This window comes from Ciconia boyciana, chromosome 2, assembly GCF_034638445.1.
Source record: "Ciconia boyciana chromosome 2, ASM3463844v1, whole genome shotgun sequence".
NCBI lineage: Eukaryota > Metazoa > Chordata > Aves > Ciconiiformes > Ciconiidae > Ciconia > Ciconia boyciana.
In genome coordinates, this window is record NC_132935.1 from 116,344,597 (window position 1) to 116,362,715 (window position 18,119).

Sequence of the window (18,119 nt, forward strand, 5' to 3'; positions counted from 1 at the left end):
TATCCTCTGTTCCTCTGGTTGCTTCAGCAGCAAGCACACCGGCCCTGATGGAGGGTGGCTGGCTCTGCTGGGAACAGCTGACCCATGCTGCTGGGGACACCGTCAGGAAGGGGACCCGCAGGAGCACAGCAGCACGTCTCTGGCCAGAGAGCCTCCTGCCCAAAGCATGGCCATGTTAATAAGCGGTTTGCTGGTGTACCATATTGTCGTAACCAGAGTGATATAAAATAGCCTTTGCTTGCTGCCCTGTAAAGCTTTAAGGATAGGGAGGATTTCCAGGGTGAGAAAAGTGATGTATCACACAAGCCTCCTCTTAGGACTTGCACAAGGCTTTGGGCATACCTCCACCCAGATGCTTTTTGTAAGAAGAGGTGAGCAGCAGCCGAATCACCGTCTTGGCCAGAGTGAGTTTCCTCTACGATTTTTGCTCCTCACCAGCTCCCTCCCTCAGAAATTGCTTTCCTGTTCCCTGAATGAGTCCAACTACAGGGTTAGCACAGTGCAGAGAACTTGGGAGAGCAAGTACCCCAAGAGATACAGTAGACCAGAAAACAAATGGATAAATGAAAATGCTGCAAAGATTTCCCATAAGTGAATTCATTTTTCTGAGTTTCCATACTCTCAGAGTTGTAGGATTTTTATGAAGTTAAGTGTAGCAAATGACTACATAAAAAAGGTCCCAAAGACGAGTTTTCATGACAAAAAGATGTTTAAAATAATTTAAGTGTTTGTAGTTAAGGACATAAAGATATTAATTACTTTGCCTAAAACCAAAGTCCAGAACACTATAAAGAAGAGAACAAGAAATATAATGAAAGCTGGAATGTTCAAAGTCAGCTTAAATTTGTGGAAATATATTTTGGGGAGTTGAGAGTGCATAAAACATGTTATTTTTGCCTTCCAGCATGTTCTCAGATTGCCCATTTGAGATAAGTTGATAGTTGTGTTAGGTTTTAAACATTTTTCAGCTTCTTTTTTTCTTCTAAGTGGAACGGCTAATAAACACCTGATCTAACATCTGTAAAAATCAGTGAAACTTTTCTGGCTGCTTTCACAGGGCTTTGAGTCAGGTTAATGTATAATTTTGGAGAAGGAGTTATACAGCCAGATTTATCTCTAATTACATATCTGGTAGATGGAAATTGTAAACAGTGGCAGTTACATGAGGATCTGCTGTTACGATGTGGAAAGAACAATTGTCTCTTGACAGCCAGGGGAAATATGAGAGATGGGAGGGAAAATCTGATGGGCAGAAAAGTGATTTTTTCTGATGCACTTCTCTGGGGAGAGAATTCAGGAGTTTCTTATGCAGTCTTTGAATAGAAAAAAAAATTTCTAGTAATGTTGGGCACCTCAATTTTGCAATGGTTACACTGATACACTGAATTTTAGAAAATACTGAATACTGTCCCTCTGAAAATTTGCCCTTTTCAAGTATCTTCATGCTGAACATCCAGATTAGGAAGCTGTTCAAAATCACTGGTCAGTTTTGAACATCTTGCCCATTAAATGTATAAAATAACGCAATTAGAAACAACAAATAATACAATATGCAAATATGAGACTCTGTGTAAATTTTAAATAATTATAAAGTCATTTATACTTTAAAAACAAAGAGTTATTTTCATATTTGTTATGGTTATAGGAATGGTAAAGTAAAATAATTTTGGCATGTACAAAAGTTCTGAATTCATATTAGTTAAAAGCTCAAAGAAAACTGTGGCTCCCTGGCAGTGTATGTATGACACTGGGCTCTGTGTCAGGAAAACACCCCAAAATTAGGTAGGCATACCTGTTTGCTAAAGACTTCAGTTTGTATTTGTGTCAGATGCTAAATGGTAAAGCTATTTCTGTCATGTTTTAAGCATCATGGGTAGTATAAACATGTTCAATAGGTCTAGTGACCTTTTCCTGAGTAATGGAAAACTTTCAGCTGTGCCAGTGCAGTATATTTATACCAATATTATTTACAGGTCTTGCCCTCCTTGCTACTGCTTCTTAGAACTGTCCTTGAATGAAAAATAAATGTGTCAGGTTTTTAATACAATTAAAATGGCTATAAACAGTCTTAAAAATAGAAATGTATTCTTAGCCATGCTTACTTTAGCTGATTGCTATGTCTTCAGCAACTGTTGTTTCTGTGATGGACTAACAGATAATCTGTGAAATGATTCTACATCAAATACACCGATGTGTACCCTAAAGCAGTACTCAATAATTTGAAGAGAAAGGTTTTGAGATTCATATTCATCTATTAATTATTTATATAGTTGCAGTCCAGCTGATTTTTAAGAACATACTGAGGTCTGCCAGTTTCTTGTATCTGTAACCTTCCGTAAGCAATATCCATGATGGAATATGTATCCAATATTGTATACAGAGGATTCCTACAAGCAGTATATGTGTGGAGACTGCTGAAAGTACCCCATAAAAGGCAGAGAAGTTGTGGGTTACCGGAGAGTTGTAATAACAAAAAGCACAATAACTCAATAGAGGACCAAAAGAAGCAGTTTTGTGAAGAGCAATTTTAACAGATAGTTTGACCTTTTAATTATTCCCTTTGAATGCTGAGCATGTATCATTTGAATCCTATCTCCCCAGTCCTGATTTTAGACAGTATTTGTCTTTAACTCATTCAGGCACTGAAAACAATGTGATGGTGTAATTAAGGTTAACTGTAAAAGTGAACAGGGCTGAGGATCATCAGTGTGCAGGAGATGGCACCATCCCTCAAATCCCCAGGCTCCCCATCTGAAATAAGATGGAGGCTCAGCCCTCTGCCGAGACTCCTCAGAGAGGATGCACAGTTGCCACCATTGCTTTTGAGAGGTCTTAGAAAGTGATCCGCGAAGGTTGTTCAGCACCTTTGGGCAGGTAGTAGTGTCAAGGATCCAAGTCATAGAACTGATTAAGCTTGTCTGTTACCACAAGAGATGAGCAGCCATCGATATTCTCTAATCACCTAAGTGTAAGGCTGGGAAGGTCTCTGAGCTGCCATATAACCTGTTCCTCCATCCCAGAGAAGCAAAGCTGTATTTGGGATGTCTCTGACCCTTGATTTTCTTAGCAGTTCTTGTAAAAGCTGGAGCTTAAGAAGATTCCTTGGAAACCTGCAGCACTTACACATACAGGCGTTTCCAGAGGATCTCACTTAAACCCTCCTTGCTGAAAGTGATGCTGTTTTCTTCCAATGCTACCTTCAGGTAACATGGAGAACAATTGGTATTCTCTTTTAGCTTTTTATGTACTGGACAGCTTATCATGTGTCCTACTTCAGTCTTCCTTTTGGAGACCAAACACACCCAGTTTCTTCATAGGTCCTGTTTCTTAAACATCACACCATTCTTGCTGTTCTCTGGACTATATCTAGTCTGTTTAGCTGTTCCCTTAAGGATGGCATCCAAAATCAGGAACAGCATTACCACTCTGACCTCATCAGGGCTAAGCAGAACAGAATAAATGACCTCCCTAATTGACCCAGACCTGTAAATTTGTTTTTCTAAATTGTTACTGTGTACTGTACCACATCTCAATGGGTATGTGTTCAAAAGCCATTTGCTTTATAACCATGGAGCAATTAACATTTGTCCCTAATGATACGTTTTCTCTCACACAGACATTCTCTTCTTTCCCATAATTCTTCTATTTTGCACACTTTCAGTCGAGTCCACCTGGACTTTTAACTCACCAACTCTTTGTATTTGAATCCAGTCACTAATTTATGCACTCAGCAAACAATATTACTTTTGATTGATAGCTGCTGAAGGAAGAAGAAAAAGACCTGCACAAAGACTTCTGGATGAAATGAAGAAGTTATTTTTACACTGGAGGTGGGGAGGGAGAATGAAGTGCAGTGCCAGGACTTCAGGTTGCATTTATTTCCAGTCAAGTGAATCTCCATCTTTGACAAAGTTTATTTAAAAATAAGCTATATTCAGATCTTTGGATAAAGATGTTAGAAAGTTAAAGTGTACTTAGCTTTCAAACTGTTGTCTGATTATCCTAGCTGGCTTGACTTCCAAACTCCCTTGAAAATAGACCTAGTGTTTTTTATTTTTCACATTGGACAGATATCTGAAAGACTTGAATCATCCCTCTTAAGGAAATCATTGCAGATGGAAGGTGGAAATCATTACATCTTGGGGCAGTAATCTGGTACAAGCACATATCCTCACAAATTTTTCCAGGGAATATTCCACCATGAAATAAAAGTTTGCTCTATCAGAATAGGGACCTACTCCCCATCTGTTCCAAAGGGCAATCTGTTCCTCAGACTTCTTTGTGATTACTTTTTATACAGGAATGCGTACTGAAAAGCAACTAACTGGCCAAGTATATGCGTGATGGGATATACAATCTCAATGAAGAGCAATATAGCTCTCCTGAATTTCATGTAGTCCCTGTTCATGGTATCTGAAGATCCTTCTCTGTTTATACACAGAAGTCAAGATGTGTAAGAACCTGCAGTGCCCAGTCCTAGCTGAAAAATTGGTGTTTATTTTTTATTATTCTTTTATTCCAAAGTAAGTGCCTGGAAAAGGGAGGTTGTTTAAGTTTAGTTATTTGTGATTAGGGACCTCATTCTGCTATGCCTTTCTGATGTGTAAAACTTTAAAATCCTGTCTCTGAGCCTGATTCAGAGAGAGGGGTGAAAACTCCAGATAAATCTGACAATTAGAGGTAACTTTAAAAACAGGAACACAGGTATGTCTTTTCTTTTATTTTGGTTTGTTTTTTTCTTTCTGGAGATAATCTCAATCATTGTAACCGTGATTTTTCTGGTGCGCTCTACATGTTAAATTTCTGCTTCCTTTTTCTTGCATTTTTCCAAGCTCATAGAGTGCCTTAATATAATTGCACGCTCCCAAGAGCATTTCCACATCTCAGTTTTGAGCATCCACTCTTTCGAATGAGTTATTTACTTCTCTTCTGTATATAACACAAAGAGGATGAGAAATGTAATAAATAAATGATAACGTACCTCTGTCATTTCCCTCCTTATTGTTCTGTCCTTCCTAAGGTCTTTAGTGTACATTGAGGGGCAAATCCTGGCCTTCCTTGTTCTTTTTGGTCTCCTCTAAGCCCTGCTGGGATTTTTCAGTAACCTTTATTATTATTAACCTACTCAGGGCAGCAAGACCTCACGGTACTAGACTTTTTTAGAAACCCAGAACAGGAAAATAATCTCTGACCTCAAGTATATTTTGATATCATGTGGCTCTACTGGTATTATACCATATTCCCTAGGAGGTTATTCCATTGATTCATTGGAAAGCATTATGGTATTCTGGCTACATTTTCCATTCTTTTCCTTTTGAGCTATGCCGTTGTCTACCGAGGGCTCCGATTCACAAATATATAATTTCTTAGGGAAACACACAGATGCTCTCTATTAAGGACAGCGCATCTTTTAGCTCCTTGCAAAACACGACTCCCTTAACACAATGCTTTATTGTTTTCCTGAATTTCAACTTGAATTAGAATGTGTTGTTCTCAGGGGTGCAACTTGGTGGATCAGGGTGATTATTACGGAATGTCAAATAGCCAAAAAGGGACAGCAAGGGAAACAGCGTTCTTGCTGAAGAACTTAATTTCCCTTAGTATTTGCCAAAGTAGCTAATCTAATTTATGGGAAAACTATTAAAAGAATAAGACATTGCATAATTTTTTAATTGAGTTTCATAATTAAAGTCACAAAAATATGTCATCGTTTAGCTGGTGTAGCTTTGAGTTTCCAGCTTTTGATTCCTATATTTAAGGTTTTCTTCCTACACGAACTTCGTAATTAACAAGACTTAAACTGACTAATTCTCTCTGCTTTGGAAACTGGTAGCGCTGTCAAAGTTCCTCATATACCTTGCTAATTAGATACCTGATACAAGGGGCTTGGTTGCCTTGGAAAAAAAAAAATGCCTTTACAATCTGTGAGTGATTTAAGTCAGACTAAAAAATATTGCTTTTACACAATATCAGATTACATGTGCTGTCACATGTATTTGCACAATACTGTATTTGTACAATATACCATAGTCCAGCACCACTGCCAAACATGTGAGATCAAATATGGTAAATTACTGTTGTTGTTGAGGTCTGATACACCAGAAGAAAAACACAAGTCTGAAATTACCGAAAACTTCATGGGAAAGAGGAAAGGAGTTCCCAGAAATATACTGAAAAACGAATGCTTCTCAGTTTTGAAATGAGCTCGCCAGAGCTTTCCAAAAGCAGATGAATGTTCTTGACCTGACGAGTGTTTATCAACTGTCTGCGTGTCTGCTCGGCAGCTTTGCTCCCTGAAAAATGTTCTTAATCTGAAGAGCTGAGAAGATGAGGTTTTGTAGTCATCCATCTAGTAAAGGTTCCCATTCTCCCGGTACATATTTCTTCAATAAGAAATGTGTAACAGATAGTGGTATTGTTATTAAAATTTTGTGGGATATGTTATCAAGAGGATACAAGTTATCTAAAGAATTACATATTTGGATGTACTTGTCAGCGTACACGAGAACAGAGAATTTGTTTGGGATATTTTTAGTGAAATTTCTTCTAGTTAGCAGTGTTTCTAACTTCTTTCACAATGTTTAAAAATGCCTTTTTACAAACAGAGCCAGCAAGGAATTAAATAATACCACAAAGGCAGACAGATGCTTCAAGCTTTCAGTTAATCTTAAAAGAGAAAGCAAAGTTAGCTTTGGAATAATTGCAGCAACCTCAACCTGATATCTTAAATATCAAATACTGTTCCCTGCTGAGCAACACAATATCTCTGATACAAATCATACATAAAATTTTGCTTTCATTTTTCAATTGCTTTATAATAATTACTAGGTAATACAAGTCCTGGCTAACGTGAGTGGGATTTTTAAGGATACCATATCTGCAGCTGGGAAAACTGAATCAACAGGTTGAAGTCCTGGATGCATGAAACCCCATATGTCTTTGCAGGAAAGGAAAGTCTGTTTTACAAGAACCATTGTTCCATTGTTTTTTGGGGGCAGGAATTGTGGTTTTGTTCTTTGTTAATACAAGGCCCCACACAACTGGTTATTGATCCCTGATTAGTATCTCTTTAGTGCTACAGCAATCAAAAAATAAATAACAATAATGGCATTTTAAGGCTCCGGTACTGTAAGTTACTTTTCGAAGCCACAGAGCTAAATGATGTAGAGCCAGATTTAGCACACAAGGAATTTCTTTTACCCAGTCTCAACCTCAGACCATTATTTTGCTTCACTCTAGCAAATGACCTTGTCTGATGTGCTTTGATGCATCACACGGGTCTTGGTATGCTACTGCCAGCACCTCTGCTCCTCTGAGTCACTACAAAGGCAATCAGACAGCAAGCAGCTCCTTCCTTCTAGGTTTGATGCTCACGAGGAAGCCTTCAGAAGTAAGGCAGAAGTAAACCCTGGGAGTCACGTGGATGTGTTAGGTGATGGGCAGGCTAGCACGCTTTAGGACTGACAGCTGGGAAGGACTGCCACTTTTTGGCAGGACTCGGTGCAGACTGAGTACCGGAAACAGAGCTGGTAGCATGGTCTTGAGTCTAATGACTTTTTTTCCCCTGACAAATATTAAAAAATAATTCATTGTTTTGAATTACATTCATAACATGCAGAACAATAATCCATTCAAAAGACAAGTCATCAGATAAGTTTATTTGTTTCAGTCATTTATGAAGGTCCAAGAGTGTGTCTCTATGTTATCTGGGCTGTCTCCTGGGAGGCACTTCTAACTATCTCCCCAAATTTCAGGAGGAATCTCAGAGATAGGACAGTATTTGGATGGACGCCCACTCCTCACAGTATGTCCTCAACGCAAGTGCTTCGCCTCGTGATTGTGTGGGCATGGTATTCTGCCCTTGCATTGAATTCAGTTGGTCTCTTATTCAGAAAAATAATTTCCTTAGGTCAGGAGAAGAGAGTACTGAACTCAGCATGTATCCCACCTGTCTGACGTGATTACTTCCAGCAAAGTCAATGGAATTATTTGCGCAGGATATGGTCCAGTGTTAAGAAATTCTTTAAAGCATAGGAGCAAAAAACATGTGTGTGTCTTTATATGCTGGAATTTATCCATTTTCAGGCAGAGACAAAGGGAGTATTGAGGACCATGAGAGAGTCCCGTTAAGGGCGTAGTGTACAAAGGGTGTGAGGCATAGGACAGGGTAGGATGGATTAGGATAGGAAAGGAAGGGAAATAATCTCAGTCAGGCAAATAGGGTAACTTGTCCAAGTAACTTCAAATCTGTTTGAATGTGCCCAGTGAACAGGTTGGGGCTTTCTTGAAGTTAACAGTTTAAGGAATGAAATTATTATAAAAATAATATTAGAGGTGGGCACAGGCTGCAAATGTGTTACTTTTTATGAAAAAACAAACTAATTAAAAATTATTTCCTCTTCTGTTTCTTTGCCAAGACCTATTTTCAGGACTCTGTGCTTCTCCTCAAGCAGCCAATGAAATCTCAGGCACCTAAAACAAATAGAAGCAGTATACTTAGGATTTGGCTGGTAAAAAAAAAAAAAAGAGGAAATTATTTTTAAATATTTTGGTTTAAAATATGCTAGATTGTCATTTTTATATTCATGCACATTTTGTTATTAATTTTGGCTGGTAAATAGTTCTCTTTATAAAACAACAACTTAACCATTCACCTTTCATATGCAGTTAAACTCAGATCCTGTGTAATCTTAGGTTTCTGTGCTTGCTATTTCCAGGACACACACAGGAGCAATTCTCTTTAAAACTTGGATGTGAGATACATCTGGGTTGAATACTGACAGTGTAAATCATGTTCACTGCTTACCCAGGGCTGCCATGCACAGTGAGTAGAGCCACACTCTCTGCAGTTCTCATGTTGTGTGTGTGCCACCGTAGCTGCTGAGTTCATCCCAGCAGCGCATCAAATTGGTACAACTGTGTCTGTTCCACATATGTTCACTCTGCCTCTCCCAGAACCAAAATGTAGGTGGTGGAGCCTCTTGCTCTGCAGAATGAGTGCTAGAGAGATGCTTGGTGATGAGTTTGATTTGTTTGGATTTTTATAATTCTTCTTTTCTTTGTTGTTTCATAATGCACATCTTGCTGTATGCATGGAAGATGGCAAAGTCAAGAAAGTAGGCTTTTTTGTGTTGTGGCCCTTCTTCTGCAAGTATTCAGGCCATCTGTTGAAGTCAGAGTGGCTATCCATGTGCTGAAAGTTAAATACATGCATTTGTCAGATTGAAGTTTGAACTACTGTTTCACTTGAGTAAAGGTGGCACATGTCCCTCATGCAATGATATCAATTCACAGGTTACAAAATTTAGAATAAAAGATATTTATTCCATGAAATAATGTATAAATGAAAGGATAAGGAAAAAGAAAACATGAAAAAAATACTGTTAAAAATGCAAATAAAATTTCTGTGTGAAATAAGTTTTAAGTAAGGATTTAAAATTAAAAAGCAATGTAATTGTTTAAATTTTACTCCTAGTAGTTTGTAATGCTTCACTAATATCTTGCTTTTTTGTTCTTTCACAAAATGACTGTATTATCACTCAAATGTCTCAAACAAATTGATAGACTCATCTATAAGGCATTCCCCATCCCACTTCTATGGGAGCTGCTGGGCAGCCAGCTGAACAGTAGTTGAGTCATTAGAGCCTGGTTGCAAACACATAAATAAGTGTATTTTGGTGTTCTTGTGAGTATGTTCTCTGGACTGAACACGATATAAAAGTTACATATGTCCTTATGTGGTCACAGGCTTGGGTTTACATAAGAAACCAGTTTATATAATACTGAATTCTTCAGTAGTGTATCACAACTGTGGAGACATTGCCTTTGACTAAGAAAATGGCAGGCAAGTTTAGGTTGGTAAAAGTCATCGCAGAAGCAGAAATATTTTACGATATGGGCAGGAGAATGATTTACTGCAGGGAAGCTGATACATAGTCTTGCAGCTTATCAGCCTTTCTGTGTGAGAAGTTCTTACTAATGTGTGGGAAGTTCCCAGTGACTGACTCCCTCACGGAAAGCGGGACAAGCTACCTCCCGTGTTGTGCAAGGTCGTGCGCGAGAGGTATGCCCCAACTTGCCTCATGTCAGCCTCCTTGTCCCCTTTTACATTCTTCATCACCCTTCAGTTTGGCTAAGGCCATTTAGCCTGCCTATGTTTCCACGCATGGTGGATAAATGATCCTCTCAAGAAGTGATGGGAATGTTGCTCAGATGCTTTTAACCATGCTTAGACACTTCTCATAGTGCAACGTTTAACCTCTGTGTCAGTGGTGGGTGAAGTGATTCCTGTCTGATGCAATTGTATAGTGCAACAATTAAAACTGTAAATTGTTTTGTTGTCAGCCCTATTTTATGTAAACTTTACATCCTCCCCAAAAGAATGTGAAGACTGCAAAGACAAACACGCAGGAGTTGGGAAATACCACAGAGAAGGTCCCCTCTTGCTTTTGTGCATCATCTCTTCAATTACATGGATTATGCACTGTTTTCCACCAGCTTCCCATCTTGCTGACAGCACAGGACGCATAGTGTTAGGGGCTAGCATCAGGTTTGTGAAGTGGAAGACACCACTGTACAAAGGACACCCAAGCCATTTTTCTTTGCAGGAAATGGAGGCAGCATCATGAATGAAGCAAGGAATTACAGATGGAAAGACACTATTACAGATAGGCAAGATGAAGTTGTTTGAGGGAATTAATACCATCCCTTCCTTTTCTCTGGAGTCACTGCATAACAGTAGACTGTAGCCAAATACTTAAGCCAAGATATTCACGGGAAGCCTCTAATAATGAGTGCACAGTTTTGGGGGGTTTAGAGAGTGACTCCTGGCTCTCTTTTGCAAAAGGTGCAGAGCACGCATGAGGATGCTTTGAGTTGTGCTTTGAACAACTCATTATCTGATTGATCGTGCTAAGTACCCTGGAGAGGTTAGGCTTCTGGTGTTTCTGGTTGCATATTCAAAACCAGCTGGTACTTCTGATAATTTTGATTTCAGTTTCTCTCTGTTTCTGTCCCCAGTTATAAGGCAAGGAGCATATCACCTCCTTTTTATAGGTATGAAAGCAAAGTCACAGTGTTTGTGGTAGACCCAACTACTATAACGAGTAACTAGATGAAAAGGTCCATGAAGAGGTTTATCATCTTTCCTCAGAGCAGGGCTTGGTCACTTCATACTCTATAGAAGATTGCTTTTAAATCCCTGTTAACTATCCATTTTGTTGACCTAATCTTCTGGCCTCTCAAGCTCATTGATCTCCACACCTCTCCTTATCTCTGCCTTACTATTTTGCTCCTCTGCTTTCTCCTTTCAGTACTTCTTGAGTCTGGTGGCTTCCAGAGAGAAACTTTGCCATTAGGAGGGAAAGTCTCTCAGTTCTGCACTTGGGACCATGTACTTCCCCCTTCACCGGCATGTCCCACTGAGCTACATGGGTTGCCATGGAGGAGCATCTGTGAGGATGGCAGATACCACATCTAACCAGCACAGAGAAAGCCTCTACCACATTCATGGGGAATTGAATCTATCCAGCCTATGCAAGCAGATTTTTTCAAAGGCTTATAACTTAGCCAAATCTGGGCATCTTTCATTAAAAACTTTTCCCCTGCCAAATTTCAAGCCCTTTCTCCAAAACATGGAGGCACTAGAGCTTTTTAATGAAACAGTTATTAAAAAACAAAACAAAACTAGGAATAATAACATGTTTTTCTCTCAGTTGTTCTCAGAAAAGTTGTTCTGTTGTTCTCAGAAATGGCTGAACCAGTTCAGCCTGATTTATTTATTTTGGAAAGAGTCAGCTGAGACAAACTTTCAGCATGGGAAATTGCAGCCCAACTGGTTAGACTTTCTCAAAGTTTGGCAAAGTTTAATGCAAGTGAAAATGGTCTTATACTGAGAAGCCAAAGGCAAGCTTACTTATCGGCAATGCTCCTTGCTTAGTATAGAAAAAGACTATATATATTAACTGCTTTTTTTTAATGTTTCAGATTCTTTGAGTATATATTGCTCTACAAAGATGCAGTGATGTTTCAGATTGAACAAGTTACAAAGCTTTGCTCGAAGATTGCTCTGACAGAGCCATGGGATCCATATGATATTCCCGCCAATTCAACCTATGAAGATCAGTATTACATTGGGGGACCTGGAGATGAAATTATGGTACAGGAATGGTCTGACAGAAAACCAGCCAGGAAATGTATGTGCATGCTTTTGTTTCATCTTAATAATAATCATTGTCTCTGCTACCCAGGGAAAAATAAAATTATTCATGTTTCACCCCAGCTTTCCATATTTCTATAAAGTTTGCTGGAAGAAATAATAAATATACCCTGTGCACAGCATATCATTTTATTATCAATGCATTTTATTAAGAAAATGTTTCATATCTCAGCAGGATCAAATATGTCAAAGGGACTTGATTGTATTTTAGTTCATGTCATGAACTAAAGAATTCAGATTTTGGCATGGAACAGCATAATTTTGCATCTGAATCCAGCAGCTTGTATCCAAAATTTATCTAGAGAAGAATTAGTAATATCATTAGGGGCACACTTGAACTAGAGTGTGCATAATAGAAACAAAGTAGGTGTCAGTGTGTGTCTACACACTAGTATGGAATGTTATTATAGAATACATCCAATACATGGTTCTGCAGCAATAGATATCGTTAATATGCACTTAAGTTTTGTTATGCACTACACTAGTAAGAAACATCTACTCACGAGGTTTAGCTCTGCATTTGGCAGCTGAACACCTGCATCATAAAAGAAAGTAGGCTGGAAAATACTTCCAAGGTACAGTATGTTAGGTTTTGGATGCATAGCAATTTATTAAAACATTGGCTTCAATTTCATCTATGGTTTACTGATAACCCAGACAACTATAAAAATAATTTTAAAACCCCCATGAAATTTATGGCATTATTCAGCTAATGCAATACTTATGGTTATAGACACCTAAGATATAGACTGGTTATGAACCTGAGCATTTAGCCAGGGGAAAATATTTCATTCTTGAATGAAAGTAGAAAGAATGAAGTAGAAAATGAAGGATAAGGTCATTAGACCTCTGTAACTAGGTCGATATATCCTCTGGTATTCTACAAGAGGCAAATTATCACTCACTCCAAGAATTTTGTTTTTCAGATCCAGTATTTTTTTAACTTTTATGGAACTTAATATCCAGATACCTTCAGTTAATGATGTGTGATTTTTATCCTGTAGTATTTTGTATCTCCAGTGCTTTTCTGTATGATCATTCAGAAAAATAATATCTTGAAGTTATCTACCCATCCACCTTTCAGCTAATATTGCCTTGGATTCTAGGAATTATATTTCTGTTAAAATTACAAAGGTTTCAGTAGAGATACAGGCTACCCTGATACCATTATATTTTGTCTTATTTTTTCATTCAAAATTCTGATAAAAGACCTGTTGAGGAAAAGAATCCTCCACTTCTGGATACTCAAACCCAAACTCATTGAGGTCAGAATGCTTTTGGTATATTAGGATGCCCTGGAGAGGTATGTTCATATATTGCTCAGCTTGCCACCCTTTTTTTAGATACTGTATGTGCGTTTCATGTCACAGCTTATCTATTTGCAATAACGTGATAGTGGTGCAGGATATCACACTGGAAGGACAGAAAGGAAGTATGTTTGATAGCTGCCGAGTGAGAGAAAATAAGTTTCCTTGGGACTGGAAAAAAATCATAGAAGTATCACTTAGAGGAACTGATTAATGGTCACAGCAGGTAATTTTGTATTTTAACCTCATGAGTTTCTACTATCAAGAGATCTGAAATACATGAGCCAACTGGATGGTGTGTGATGGAAGAGGTAAAGAAAGATCACAGAAGAGATGCATGGGATAAAGAAAAGAGATTTAAAAGTGAGGTTTTAAAAGTGAAGGGTGTTCAGAGGAAACCACCTCGATGGTATTGACTGCAGAAATAGATTAGTGGTGAAAGTAGAGGTAATGGCAGAGGATGAGGGGGTAAGAGAGCGAGAGAACACCTCTGAGATAAGCACATCATGGAATTAAACTGAAGTTTTAAAAAGGGACAGACTTGCTACATCACATACGTGGAGGAGATCAGCATTGAGTGTAATCTTGAAATAATTAATGAACCGGTGGAAATGTTTGAGAGGAATAGGAATTAAAAAAATGAACATGATAATGATCATAAGAATCAATGGTGGTAAACAGAAGGAATGATTTAAAAGAAGAGATGGAGGCACTGGACTTGTATTTGTGAATGTTCCTCTTCAAATGAGACAGACCCTCTCTGCTTGAGACAGTAAGATGGAAAAAGATGACGCAAGGTCATGTTTATTTGGATTAAAGATGTGGTGAGTATCATCACTGTAAGAATGACAGTTAAGATTATAGAGGACCAAAAGCTGTGGAAGCAAGATGTTATGGCTGTCAGTTCTGGTGCAGAGGAGTCCCCAGCACAGCAGAGAACAAGTGCTTCCTTGGGTAGGTGAGTGCAGAACTTCCTGTGCACAGGAAGGAATCGGATGTCCCACATAGTTGGGGGGACTAAGTGTTGTAGCGTGTCAAAGGCTGTGTTGAGGGCCAACATTGTGAAATGGACCACAGGTTTTCAGTAATCACACCTTTCAACTTGTCAAGAATAGAGTGTAAGGTGAAATGTCCCCATGCTACCCAAGCTGATGGCACCAAAATTTGCCTTCTGGGAAAACAGACCATTTAATTGCTTTACTGGTGACGTAAGTCAGTGAGGACATGCAAGTGGCATGAGAGATGAGAGAAATCAGACTTGTGCAGAACACAAGTAAATTTGGGAGTAAGCAGAAGTGATGGTCCTTCAGTAGACATATACTTGAAAGGTGACATACTGATGCCATGACAGTATCATGATTTGAAATGTGCCTGACACCAACACGTTCAGGTTTAAAATCATTGTGGTGTCCAAATTATACCAGTTTTGTGGCCTTTCTTGGTGTTGCCATGTGTATGGACAGAACTATGGGCAGTTCCAGCCTATAGGCTTTGCTTGAGGAATGGCCAATTTTTTGACTGACATCATCATGACACATTCATTCATGTTTGTCATCTAAAGTAGTCACGTTTCTGCTTGGTTACAGTGGAATCCTGGGTCGGCGTTTACACAGTCAAAGACTGTTACCCAGTACAGGAAACCTACACGAAGAACTACAGCGTGACAACCTCCACTCGCTTTTTTGATCTACACCTGGGCATTGCCGACCCCTCAGTGTTTACCCCACCCAGCACCTGCCAGACAGCCCAGCCGAGGAAGATGAAGGACGAATGCTGATTATGGACACACTGGCTGCCCCGGGCAAACAAATATTAGCCAAGAGGATGGTTATTAATAGTCAGCTGCTGACGTCTAACCTGATTTTTCAAGCTTATCATTGCTCTTTTGGGAATTGCAACTTTTCACTTGAAAGAGAACATAAACATTTAACTGAGTAAAATATGTAACACAAAAGATCTCTTTCATCACATTAATCTGTTCAGTGATGCACTTGCAGTATTATATTGTTACCACTAAGATAATATTTATAGATACTATTTATTTAAGCTGTGGCTGATTTTCCTTTTGCAAAGGTTTCATTATTTATTTTTTCAAGAAGAAAAAGCATAAGCAGACTGCAATAATGGCAACATCAAGAAGGAAAAGCTAGATTTTGTCATTGTTGTTACTTCTGGGGACTTGAGGGGAGGGGAAATCTGTCCCGGGTAAGACCTCATCCCTAACCAAAAAATACCCCATTTTAAACAATGTACATCAAAAGTATGGAAACTCATTCTCTTGGTTTTTCTTTGTGTTTTTTTTTTTCTTTCTGCCCTTCAGGAAGCTGGTAGTCTAATGTTTGAGCTGATTTTTCTCCTTCTGAAAAGAAACAGGAGCAGCTCTATTCATGTAATGCTAGCTGACATGCAAAAAATTCTTTTCTGTTTCTTGAGAGAATGATGTGAAAGGAAGGGAAGGAGGGAGAGGGACATCCCCCGAAAAAGTAAGCCAAAGTTTTCTTGCATTTACTACACTTTGAAGTGTTCCAATAGGGTGCAATGAGACATTTTTCCATCATATTTACTTTAGCACCCACTTTTCAAGGCAATACTAGTTTTAACCTATGCAAAGAGATTAAGAGGTACTGCACTCTAAATGGCTTTAATATTTTGTAACTATTTTCAAAAGTCTTTCCTTACTCAAAGAGTACGAAAACACCTTTATAATTCCAGGTAGAAGTGAAAAAAAGCTGTTCTTAGTGCATAATTAGTAAAGGCTAAATTAGCGTTTTTGCAGTGCCTGGCAATCCTAATGGCATGAAAGACAGAGCGGTGTGGGGAGGTGGGAGGAGGAATGGGAGGGAGAGGGAGAGGTTTTAGATATCTTCTGTATGGTGTGACTGCAAGGCACTGCAATCTAAGCAGAAATGACAATCTTGCTTTCTTTTGCACCCACTCCATTGATGCCTGCCATATTTGCTGTTCAGCCAGCATTTCAAACCTTATCATCTCCACATCCTTTTCTGGTGGTCAGAGTGAAAGTTTCCTTAAGAGAAATAAATAACTAAGCAAAACAAGCACGGGAAGTGCACATATTTTGCATTAGAAAATTCAAACCAAATCTTCGCGCACCTTCAGGCCCTCAGAAGTGTGGAATGGTGATGGGTTTTGCACTTTTACCAAATGAAATTAATTGGCTTATTTTGTAAGTCTAGGCATGCATTTTATTTATTATTTGCAAATACGTTTAAAGCCAGATTCTTGTCCTCTTACACGTGTTGGGTAGTTGTTGCTCCAGAAATTGTCTGGCTGAAAACAGTGCAACACTGGGAAGTTTGGTGTCTCTGGAGGAGAGATGCTGGGCTGGCTTTTAGTACTTTATATGCTCATAGTTTTTTGTACGTAAGCAAGTGGTACAGTGGTTATTTTGCTTTCACAGTTCTGGTCAGAATGGCATTTTACTTTGCCTTGTGCCTAATGAAAACATATACACATACCTGCTAAAATTTAGGTAGTTCATCAAAAAAATTCTCTCAGACATGACCATTTCACTGAAACGTGCTAGTGGAAAGAAGGATTGGGTTTCCTTGAATTTAGAGTGCATTTGGTCTGTACTCTTCTTCTGTATTTTTTGTGACAACCTAAATGCTAACTGCATATTGTTCTCATTAGGGCAATGATTAACATGCATTTCTTAATATCTGTGTCTTGTTAGAATCTGGAAAATATAATAAATCTGGCTAGCAAACATGAAGCTGTGGTACTGTATCGTTTGGGATGACTTTGTTGTGGTAGAGCAGATGGCTGAGTAATCAGGGTGTTTGTATTATGTTTTGCTGACAGTGATATCATTTCTAGCAATAACATTAAATGTTCCTTTGAATATGAATTTGCAAAAGTCTAGTACACAGAAGTGCTTTAAAAATGTTGCCGTGACATACAGGGCAATTTTATATGGCTAAATATGTACCTCTAAAACAATGCTGTTGTCTTTGTATTTATGCTCTGCAAATTCAATAAAGAGAGTTGTCAAAGAGGTGTCAAACAACAAATTTTTGGATTACGTGTTTTAAATTAGCCATGAACCAAATATGAAGTACAAAATGGCGTATGCCTGTTTTGTTATCTTTTTTGTCATTTGCTGTGGTTTGTTATCATGTACCACAAGACACATTTTGTCTTTATGCGACTGTGCCAATGGCTCAATAAGAATGAGCATAAAAGGACTTTAAAGTAGCCATATAGTGTGCCACCACAATAAAGTAAAAATAGGGCTTTCATATGTCTGATACTCTGGGGAATTTGTTTATCACTATTATCTGGGTGGAAAATTAATAATAAATCGGTATGTACATGGGTTACATTGTATTCTACCGGGTGACAGAACCTGGGAGCTGGATATCCTGTGAGACAAAGCTGGTTTTGTGAGATTTCCAGTGCTTCCTGGTTTAAGCTGGGCCAGAAATAGTGCAAACAAAGATCTGCCTGCCATATTTTTGTATTTCTGCTTGGAGGCTTCGCTGAAAGCAGGATGTGTAGAAACACAACATTGTTTTATTTAAAGTTAACCAAACATTCCTGAACCTCAAAACAGGTTTAGTTTGAGTTTGGGGAGG

At 38.6% G+C, this 18,119-nt stretch overlaps 1 protein-coding gene across 1 annotated transcript in view; it reads left to right on the forward strand.

Moving 5' to 3' along the window:
* Positions 1 to 17,707, forward strand: part of EPDR1 (ependymin related 1) — a 31,542-nt gene extending 13,835 nt beyond the window's left edge. Inside the window, exons 2-3 of the mRNA XM_072853687.1 lie at positions 11,986 to 12,194; positions 15,111 to 17,707. Coding sequence (XP_072709788.1) covers positions 11,986 to 12,194; positions 15,111 to 15,301 — 400 coding nt within the window. The 3' untranslated portion in view covers positions 15,302 to 17,707. The remainder of the gene's footprint in view (positions 1 to 11,985; positions 12,195 to 15,110) is intronic.
* The last annotated feature ends 412 nt before the right edge of the window (positions 17,708 to 18,119 follow it).